Source organism: Macrobrachium rosenbergii, chromosome 10 (genome assembly GCF_040412425.1).
Source record: "Macrobrachium rosenbergii isolate ZJJX-2024 chromosome 10, ASM4041242v1, whole genome shotgun sequence".
Lineage (NCBI taxonomy): Eukaryota > Metazoa > Arthropoda > Malacostraca > Decapoda > Palaemonidae > Macrobrachium > Macrobrachium rosenbergii.
Window position 1 is genome coordinate 35309800 of NC_089750.1, and position 11586 is coordinate 35321385.

Below are 11586 nucleotides of genomic sequence, written 5' to 3' on the forward strand. Positions count from 1 at the left end.
AACCCCTCCTCGCCGGTCCCCCTATCACCCACGCCCATGGCGTCGTTATCTATTTGTGTACTTCTTTTTTATGTATTACTACAACAGGTATATCTGATAAAAGGCTGCTTACAGTCCTATGTTTTGATGTAGAAGTCTTTCTGAAGATAAATGAAACGACTGCGTGGGATTCGATTAGTAGCAAGCACCATTCAGCTTTGGTTCAGCAGCCACGGGGTGAATCGGGTCTTGGCAGCTGTTTTGCCTTCCTCAGTAATGCCAGAACATTTTATGGGTTTCTTAAATCTTGTCATGGAACATAGAAGGGGAAAAAGGGACGTAGATGAAGAGGAAAATTAAGTAAATTAGTTCCGATTTTGTGTAATTCCCTCGAAGCATACCTCCTTTAATCTTATATCAGGCAGAAACCTGTGTATCTTATAATTTTTATTTGTTTTTGTGTACTTTTTGATGCATCTCTGCACTTTGATTAATTTTTATTCATAGACTCCAAAGCTAGGCTTTAATATCGCAATTCCGTTTCGTGTTCAGTTACATTTTATATTTATAACATAATTATTGGCCAATGTTAGTGTATAATTATGCAATAAGGAACTTTCACACGTAGTCACGATAGATGTGACCCAACTATTTCGGTCTTCTTATTGCAATGACCCTGGGAAAGAAATTGATCTAATTATTGCGTGACTAGTTTTAGTGATTGTACTGATGTGTGGCTTCGCTAAAGATTTTTTTTTTCTTTTCATTCATTAATCTAATGGTACGAGACCTGCCACAATGCTTATACCTCTGCATTTCGATTTCAAGTGTTTGGTCGGTCGGCTCTGATATGAAATTAGGCGGGTCGGACTGTCATTAGTGGATTGTCGAGAAGAACGTCTGCACAGATCCCGAAGAGGGCTGCAGAGATTTTGTGAGCGGAGAGGAGCTTGTGGTTTGAAAATCTCGTGAAGTTGAAACATGACAAGGCGTTGAGTATGAGCCGTAAGTGGGGCATTTTCTGGTGGGAATCAACTTTGAATCATTAAGTATGGTGCTCATTAAAATTTACTTTATTAGATAGACCTGTTACTTTTAAAAGTATATATATCAGTTCTAAACTGAGACCGAATTTGAATTTTCCATTTACTAGAGTTGGACTAGAAAGTAATATGGATCTTGTTGTGACAATCACCAGATAGGGATAGCTTTGGAATGAGCTCTAATCTGAAAAGTTACTAGTAAGTTTTGTGGTTAGGATTTGAAGTGTCACAACCTCGTAAGACAAATACTTCCAACGAAAGTTTTATATATATGGGCTCATGAACTTGACCTGCAGACGTAAACAGTTTATAAATATATATATATATACATATATATATATATATATATATATATATACACACACATATATATATATATATATATATATATATATATATATATATATATATATATATATATATATATATATATAACTTATATATATAAAGGTGCTTGAAGGTGGGGGGAAAGGGAACTTACCAAAAGGATGTAGCTAATCTTACTGTATCACTTCTAAGAGTGAAAAGAATAAGAAGGAACAGGGGCTGAAGGCCCTACTTTAGAGGAGTTCTGGAGATAAACTCTTAGGATAACTAAAATACACGTATTTACAAAACAATATCAGAAGACAAGGTGGGGTAAGGCATGCCACTGGGGTCCTGCTGCAGCACATAAGCTGAATAACAGACATTAACTGGTTGCCGGGAATTACACTTTAATGGCACAGTTCTTAAGGGTGCAATTGGAATTTCCTTGGTGCAACCAACAAGCATGCAGTCATGGCAGAGGGGTTCACAGTGGCAAGCACTTCTTTTTGCAATAGAGAAAGGCATACAATCACTGGATGAATTAACGGTAGTAGCGAGCATTAAAGGCTAGCGCTGAGGGTGACAGAAATCCTCTTTTCATAAAACACTACTGAATAAATTTACACCACGAGTTTAATATGATGGGTCAGGTCTATGTAAGAATTGCACTTTGAAACGGAAACGTTAGGATAAGTAAAAGGTAAGTGACTGGATAACCTCAATTCTTTACTGTACCTTAATGAAGGATGGGGCAATGGAGGGGGGGGGAGGAATTTCACTGGGGTTAAGATACTAGGACTGAGCCATTCAGCCACAGAGGGAAGTTAGCTCTGAAGGAGTGGGCAGTCAAGAGATTGACTCGTTTGGCGTCATTCTGGTCTCTCTTGAATTTCTGTGATGAAGGGCTATCTATCAGCCCCGAGGATTACCGGGTTTTTTTATTCCAGATGGATTGTGGGTAAGTCCAACTTTCTCTTTGGGTGAAGGCTGGCCAGTTAAATGCGCTGACTTCCTCTTTTGGCGAAGGGTGGCTGGTTAATATGTGCCTCGAGCCTTACAGAATGCATGATGCCTTTAATCAGTGCCTTGGGCTATTCAGGCTTCTCTGAGTTTGGGCCAATATCTGAAATAAGAAGTTTATTGCAGTCACAGATCTCAAAGGAGGATTAAAAGTACCAAGGGAAATCAGAATGAGATTTAGAGGGGGCAAATCTCCACGACCATCTGTCAGCGTGTTGACAAATGAACTTAACAATATGACTTTTACTTTATCCTCGAAAGGCGAGTTGCCTTGAGAGAGTTAACTCTCTTAGCAGCTCCCCCAGCAAGTAGACATATCACACCCTTAATTGGGTGGGAATGTCTAGAGGCAAGGCAATTGACTTTTAAGGATTACTTCTCCTCTGCTATCCTTTGGTTGGTTTAATGAACTTAAAATTAGGATTTCTGCATTTTGGATAAATGCAAGTTTTATTGCACTGATGGCGATAGTTGCGTTATTTACGTTAGCACAGAATCAATTTGCTGCTGGGAGTAAGTTACGTTAGTACTTGAGGGTTAAAATGAAGCAGCCCTTACAGTAAATCACAATGAAAAATGTACCACATGAACTTGATAATTTATGTCATGATTTAATATTACAGGTGTAAGATAATTTCGTAGAATTAGTATTAGAATTATGACCTATAAGTTAGTCATGGACTTAAATATCAGATTATCTTGGTTGTGTAATTGCCTTGATGAGGCGATGTAAAAGTAGCACTTGTGGTCTTGGGTTAGGTGATGCCATGGTGCCCAGGTATGGTGGTGGTACTGTGCCAGGTGTGGCACTAGAGTTGTAAGGGCCTAGTGGCTCTGCTTCATACAATTTAAATTTGCATGGACGGAAAATCAAAGACTCATAGGTGCAGGAGGTCTGGCGGTTGGCACTGCATTGGGCAGAGTGTGATGCAAAGCAAATGTGATGCCTGGTAAATGGTGAGTTGTTACAAGGCATAAAATGAGTTTATAAATGATTAATTTACAAAAAGAAAATGTTACAATAACAGATTAATTTACAAGGTTATAAGTACTATTAATAAGGGAAGAAATCAGGCATCCTACTCTGGTTGGAGGTGCCAAAGTTTTTAATAAGATAAGATGAGGCACTGTGCCATATGGGTACAAGTGTGAGGAGAGCTCAGCAGCTCTAGTAGGACCAGGTAAATGGTTCATACTACGTAACACGAATGAATAAATGGGGGCATGATGTGTCCTCGGGTTGCCAGGCTGGGAACCACCAAGACTTAGGCTAACTTACTAAGGCTAGGAGGAATATATACATGGCACTGTGCTTAGGCACCAGTGCCAGGAGAGCAACTCTGCTCGGTTAATGTCCATGTTTTAAGAGCTTGATGTTCCAGCTGTAGCACTGGAGGCTTAGCCCCTTGATGCGGGTAGCCTTCCAGTTTCTTCTTCTGGGAAGCGCTGGGTTTGTAGTTGCTGAGTTAGGTGAGGGCATAGAGTCCTTCCTGGGCAAAGGGCAGAGCCTTCAGGAATGAGAAATTTCTCAATGTCCATGGTGGATGGAGACTGGCACTGCTCAAGGCACTCAAGTGGCACTGGCAGGAAATCTTCATCAGGAGTGCCTGATGGAGCGTGGGAATGTACAGGGCCCCTAGACGGCCTATAGGAGGGCTGTGAACGGGGTTCCTGTCCCAGAAGGAGGTCATGACCTCCAATAAGGTGTGTGGTTACACTTAAGTAAATCCATGGGAGGGCCATTGTGATGTGATCTATACTGTTGTTGGTAATAATGTCATGTTTATCAATTTCAGCCCCATGAGGCCCCTTGTCTTCCTGAATCAGGTGGGAATCCCGAGGAGTGGCCGTGGCCGTGGCAATGGCAGGCTTCTGGGAGAGTTTGGCACTGGTTGGCACTACTGTGTCACTGAATGCAAGAGGAAAGGGTTCCTCTTTGTTCAGGACTAGCACTGGAAAGTGAGGCCAAGATGGAGCCACAGGTTGTGATCTATGGAGCCACCAAGGCAGGAAGTAGGAAAGGAGGGACAAGACGGATCCTCAGTTTGCGAGGTTGGGGAACTGCCAAGGCGTGAGAAAGGAGAGGAGATGAGAAAGCTGACAGGCTCCATAGTGGAGCTACTGTTGGGGACATGGATCATATCCATAAGTTCTGAGATGGATGCAGTGCCATCTGGCACTCGTGGAGAGCCTTTTATGTGGAAGGCTAGAAGTGTGAAGGTTAATGATTGCTCCTCATTATCACCTTTGGGAATGAATCCTGGGTTTACTGGGGCTTTGCCTTTTCTGATGTAAAGGAGGAAGTTGAATGGCAAGAGGTTGGCATTTTGCAGGGGGTTCCTCTGGCCCTGGCACCGAAGCAGGCTCAGGCACAAGGATTGAAGGAGTGATGTTAGCAGCTCAACTCAGGTGTATGGTTCAAGTGGCCAGAATCTAAATCTGGGAAGGGCTTAACGACCAAATGGGACAGAGCACTACACAGGTCAGGTGGAGGCACTGATTCAAGGCAAGGCACTAGCTCGTCTGCTGGAAGGGATTCAATCCATGGGAAGTAGTCTGTCAGTAGGTCACGGCCTAGTATGAGGTGGTGCCTTCCGGGTGGACTTTCCACCACTCCTAGGTGGCACTGCTTTATTGTTATGTGGCCAGTGCGTCTGGGACTCATTCTCACCCTCAGGAGGATGGTGGGAATTGTTCAGGTGACACCACCCACCCACTCAAAAGTCATTCCTTCATCCTCACTGATTTGGGCGTTCTCGAGTAGCACATACCGTGCAATAATAAAGCCCTTGGCCTCTATATTGGCCAGGGGGTGTAATGACCAATCAATCCAGGTTGAATCACTGTCAGGGAGAGCAATGTGGCAATCTCTTCTGCTTAGTTCATACTGCAGTGAGTCCCAGAAACACTCATTTATGGATTTTTCCGGAGATGTAGGAGACCTAGTAGGGACACTGGGAGAAAATCCCAGAGTGCCTGTGCATGCTGCACTCATTTCCACCTCTTTAAGGGAGACCAGCCCATGGGCTGTGGCTCTGGAGCAGGTGTAGGCTCTGGCTGAGGCTCGACATCAGGGTTGGACTGAACCAAAATATCTGATGGGAAATTAGAAGGATCAGGCCCCATTTCAGGCTCAAGAAGGAGCCGAGTCAGGAGGTTCTGTCCTAGGAGGAGATCTTAGTCTCCAGGAAGGAAATCAACTACTCTGAAGGTACTGGTCCTATTTTGTTAGGGTGTGATAACCCTCAGTTAGACAGTTGGGAGTTTTGTCCTACATCCAGCGACACTTTCGTAGGTTATCGTTTTCGTGGGGTTGATGACTTCCTGAGCTGGTACCTGGTTTTTCAATATGAGGGAGATTTTGGTGTGGGTGTCCTCAAGAACAGAGACCTGATGATGGTGAGGACTGTATCTGGTAGGTACCACAAAGCTAGGCACCTCAAATGGCAACCCTAGGGGAAGGGCTCCCCCTTCAGATGGGTGTGAAAGGTGCCTTCGAAGCCAGCCATTAACAAAAGCTTGTAACTGGCCTCCAGTATCGCCTGTTTTCTCTCCTATCTCTTCATAGATGGCGACTGCCTCTTCGTAGCTGGCCATTTTGCTGAGTTGCTAAGGGTTGAATATTTCAACTACTCTGGATGATTTGGTGTGGATGGGTTAGCAATGTAAAAGTGCCACTGTATGGGAAGGCATTGCCTCTAGGCTGGGCAGTATAGGCACACATGAATAAGTAATGAGTGGCCGTGCCAGAAAGGGCACAGAATAGAAATGGCACTCTGCTTTGGCAGGGTGTGATTAGGCAGTGGTGTGGGCCCTATGTGGTGCTACTAGTAATGAGGGTGCCCCTTTTGCACTGGCACTAAGTGCAAGGTTTTCCGGAGAACTAGTATGTGGGTTGGTTCCGCAAGGAGGAGATGGATGGCACTGGGCTTGATATTAAGGGCAGTAATCCGGGCGAGTGCCTATGAATACTCTGAGAGTGCTCCCTATGGAGAGGGTGGAACTGAGAGCATTCCTTGGAGTGAGTGGGTGGCACTCTAGGACCCAAAAGGGAGTTACATGAATGCAATTAAGGTGAAGGATATGCTGGCGGCACTTGATGCCAAAGTGCACGGTGCTGGTTGTGGGTTTTTTATACACAAGTGTGATGGTTGTGGTTTTGGCACTTGGGTGGCCACATGGTGTAGATGTGGCATGGAAAAACAATGCAACTGGGCTATCAGTGCAAAATTTGCGAGCACTCAAAGTTGCCATGAAACCACTGGGCCAGTGATGCAATATGTACACGCTGGTGAGTTGCACGCAAGGTGCAGATGGGCGATAACAAGGCCCAGGTTGCAAATAAGGTAGACTTGAGCAGCACTCATGTGCAGTGAGATCACGGGTGAAGTTAGGCGGTATATGCAAAACTTTTGTGGGGAGCGATGAGTTACATACACATGACAATCGCTTGTTTGCCGAGTGCAGAAGCAAGGTTCTGAAGAACGATTGGGTTTGTTCCAGACAGAACCGGCTAAAGTGCAGACTTTCTTAAGTTTTGTTCAAGAGAACGATTCTGTTTTGTTCCGGAGAAGAGTAATTTGTTTCAAAGAACTGTTTGTTTGTTCTGAAGAACAGGTTGTTGCTTGCACACAGATGAAAGTGGCTAAAGTGCAAACTTTTGTAGGGCTTGTTCAAGAGAATGGTTCTGGTTTTCTGGTTTGTTCTGAAGAACTATTTGTGTTCCAAAGACCAGTGGGTAACATGCACACGGACTTTCCTGGCTATAGTGCAGAGGTTATGGGTTCCGAGAAATGGAGCTAAGATTATATAGTTCCGAAGAACATAAAATGAGACACCGCAACAGTAGTCCGCTTGTGGGGGGGTGTGAGTTCAGTGATTGAATTTTTCGGCACTACGAGTGCCGACTAGTTCTGTAAAATCAATTGTAAAGATTAGGCAATGATTGGAGTTCTCGTTACCCACTTATGTTCGAGTAGCTCCGCCGTGTATGGTAACACGGAAATAATGGGTTTGTTTCCCCCCCTTGTTTTTCACAGAGAGCAGTAAAATATGGCAGGGTAAGCCTCGATGGGTTTGTGTAAAGGAGAGACGTGTTGAACGAACGTTTTTAGTGTGGGAGGCTTACGCATGGTAATTAAGGCTTGGGGCTCTAAGTAAGTATGAAGTGATAGCTTCTATGTATACACAATGGTTACATGTACAAACACTTATGTTTATTTCACAACAATGATAAATGTCAGTTATGACGAGTACATTTCTTAAAACAATAATGCAGCGGGACTTTGATCGCAGTAATCAACTATGTGAACAATTGTTCTTTACGTAACATTGACCTGATGAAAGCTAGAATGACTGATAGGTCTAACAAGTGATCATAAGAGTGCATGAATGATTTTACACTACAAGATCGTGGGGTAATAATTTAAAATTATTCAGACATGTACGATTTAACAATGCTTTGAAATAACACAAGTCTCGTGGAATTTTTATAGAATGATGGTGGACAATTTTGAAAAGTTATTCCTGCTGCATGGCCGGTGATACAGCTAAAATAGCAGTCAACTGATTTGAGCGTGAGCAAACACACACTCGCACACTGACTCAGAAGACTGAAAGAAATACAACTCTGATTACACGTAATGAATCAAAACGTATGCAAAATAAGTTGAAATCGCAAATGCAAGTGCTCAAATGAACGGACTAGGAATTTTTGAATAAAGTGAGTGTATATGAAGTGACATATTAGTTACTGTGCGTGCGAGAGAGGTTGACGAGACGGGAGCGCTGATTCTGCCGTGTTCTTGAACGGGGTTGCCAGATATTGTGTTCCTAGGTAATGGACTGCAAATTGTCCAAGACACAAGTATGGGAAATAATCGCACCTTTCCCTGATTATAACACTTCTAACACTTCACTTCCTCGCTAAGTCCTAACAGATTAAGACATGCAAATTGATAACATGCTTTAGCAGCAAATGCTTGTGTTTCGAGTGGCAACACTCTCTCTCACTGTAAGGAAATGATATGCTCTATATGCATGCAATGTTAACATCAAGATTGAAAGAAATTCCAGTCACAAATTGCGATTACAGAAATATTAAATTTAACAGAGTACTTATGCTGTGTAAACTCTGTCCGACTGTGTTTGGTCAGGTACAGAATTTTATGCTAAAAGTGTTTGTTTCTGTCTTGCAACAGCTAGCAATTGCTAGTTGCTGAGATCTTTCAAGCAAGATTGCAAGATCTTGGCCATGGTTGCCAGTTCTTATGCCTGACGGTGGGGGCGGGAAAAGGGAACTTACCAAAAGGATGTAGCTAATCTGACGGTATCACCTCCAAGAGTAGAAATGATAAGAAGGAACAGGGGCTGAAGGCCCTACTTAAGAGGGATTCTGGAGATAAACTCTTAGGATAATTAAATTACATGTATTTTCAGTACAAAATCAGAAGACAAGGAGGGATAAGGCAGGCCACTGGCTCCTGCTGCAGCACATAAACTGAATAACAGATGTTAATTGGGTGCCGGGAATTACACTTCAATGCCATAGTTCATAAGGTTATAACTGGAATATCCTCGGTGCATCCAACAAGCATACAGTCGTGGCAGAGGGGTTCACAGTGGCAAGCACTCCTCTCTGCAATAGAGAAAGGCATATGATCACTGGATGAGCTAACGGTAATAGCGACGATAAAAGGCTAGTGCTGAGGGCAACAGAAATTCTCTCATAAAACACTCCTGAATAAACTTACGAACTTACGACACGAGTTTAATATGACAGGTCAGGTCTATGTGAGAATTGCATTTTGAAATGGAAACATTAGGAGAAGTAAAAGATAAGCAACTGGACAACCTCAATTCCTTAATGTACCTTAATTCTGAAGAGATGGCTCCTGCAGTAGTAACAATGGAGGGATGTGGGGAGAGGGGGATTGGCACTGGGGTTATGATACTAGGACTGATGCATTCAGCCACAGAGGGAAGTTAGCTCTGAAGGAGGGGGCAGTCAAGAGATTGACTCATTTGGCGTCATTCTGGTCTCTCGAATTACTGCGATGAAGGGCTGTTTATCAGCTCTGAAGATTACCGTTTTTTTTTTTTATTAGAGATGCATTCTGGGAACGTCCAACTTTCTCTTTGGGTGAAGGCTGGCTGGTTAACGTGTGTCTTGAGCCATACAGAAGGTGTGGACACCTTTAATCAGTGCCTTGGGCCATTCAGGCTTCTCTGAGTTTGGGCCAATATCTGAAATAAGAAGTGTATCACAGTCACGGATCTCTAAAGAGAATTAAAAGTACCAAGGGAAATCCGAATGAGATTTGGAGGGACAAATCTCCACGACCGTCTGTCAGCGTGTCGGCAAACGAAGTTAATTAACAATATGACTTTAACTTTATCCTGAAAGGCAAGTTGCCTTGAGAAAGTTAACTTTCTAGCATATATATATATATATATATATATATATATATATATATATATATATATGTATATATATATATATATATATATATATATATATATATATATATATATATATATATATATATATATATATATATATATATATATATATATATATATATATATATATATATATATATATATATATATATATATATATATATATATATATATGCATATTTATATAAAGCTACAAATATTGTTTGATGTCAGATTCACTCAACCTTGAAATAAACAGAAAGGGAATTTATAAGTGATAAGCAATCCGTCGACAGCCCAATGGATAGTGTCACTGAAAAGTCGTCGTTCTTCAGCTATTCGTTGCTTGGAGTCCACCTGGTGATAGATTACTTATTACTTAAAAATTCCCCTTTGGTGTATGTTCCAAGGTTGAGTGAATTTGATATATAACAACATTTGTAGCTTAATGTTTGTGAATATAAAAAATGTTAAGGCTTATGTGACAAGAATTCATTACTGTATATATAATATATATATAGTATATATAAATATATAAATATAAATATATATATCAATCAGTCATTTCCTGTGGCACCCATGGGGATGCATAGGGCCTCAATGAACTCACGCCACCACATTCTGTCCTGGGCTAACTCCTCAAGATCTCCCCAACGCTCTTCTCCTGCTTCCCACCTCATTGTCCTTAACCACGTCTCCTTTGGCCTACCTCTACCTCTTCTACCAATGGCAACCCACCCTGGTGTACTTCGTACTGTTCCCTGTCTTCTATACACATGGCCTAGCCACTTCCAGCTTGAGAATCTAACATACTCATCGACCGGCTGCACCCCCATTACTTCTCTAATTGTTATTTGATATCCTATTCCCTCCAATTAATTCCTAATATTCTTCTGAGCGCCTTATTTTTAAATGCTAAGAATTTATTATCAGAATTCACTGTACTGTACCGTGACTCATGCCCATCAATCAAAATACTCCTAACCATTACCTTATAAATTTTGATCTTTGTATGCACAGAAAAATTGGTATTCCAAATATTTTTAAGCATTCCCATTGCCTAATGAGTCTTTTTTAATCTTTCCATAAATTCTGTGCTCAGAGAACCATCCTTATCTAAATATGTACCTAAATATTTAAACTTATCCACTTGCTTTACAACCAAACCTTCAATTAGACAATCCTGTGCATTTTTAATATTCATATTCATGATTTCAGCTTTTCCACTATTAATAACCAAACCAACCTTTCGACCTTCACTCACTAGACAATCCAACATGTGCTGCATCTTTCCTGATCCCTTGCTGATCAAAATCATATCATCAGCATAGTCCAAGTCAAGAATTTTCACATTTTCCCCCCAGAGTAAACCTGCATCCGTTTCTCTAACCCTTCTCATAATGTAATCCACGACCAATACAAACAACAGAGGGGACTGAATGCCACCCTGAATCACACCAGACTTGACTTCAAATGGATCACACAAACACCCAATAACCATCCCTTTACAAGATGTACCCTCATGCATGTTCATGATAACTGTCACAGACTTTTCCGGCATTCCATAATGCCTCGTGATTTTTCCCATAGTCCTTCTTGAAACACCATCAAGGGCCTTTTCAAAATCAACAAAACAAAGACTCAACAGTTTTCATTTCATTTGCTTGCTGCATTAAATGCTTAACTATGAAGATCTGATCACTGCAACCCTGTCCCTTTCTAAAACCATCCCTCAGAATACCGTCAACCATTGGCTCCAACCTATTCAACATTAATCTACAGAAAATTTTCAAGG

At 41.7% G+C, this 11586-nt stretch overlaps 1 protein-coding gene across 1 annotated transcript; it reads right to left on the minus strand.

Moving 5' to 3' along the window:
- Window positions 1-7258: 7258 nt before the first annotated feature.
- On the minus strand, window positions 7259-11379 carry LOC136842305 (uncharacterized). The gene is made up of 2 exons (XM_067109564.1): window positions 11038-11379; window positions 7259-7264 (listed from the first exon to the last, which is right to left on the minus strand). Exons 1-2 carry the CDS (start codon window positions 11377-11379, stop codon window positions 7259-7261), a joined length of 348 nt encoding a protein of 115 aa, XP_066965665.1.
- Window positions 11380-11586: the final 207 nt, after the last annotated feature.

Coding starts and splice junctions, on each gene's coding strand:
- LOC136842305 (XM_067109564.1), bottom strand. CDS start 11,379: ATGGGAAAAATCACGAGGCATTATGGAATGCCGGAAAAGTCTGTGACA.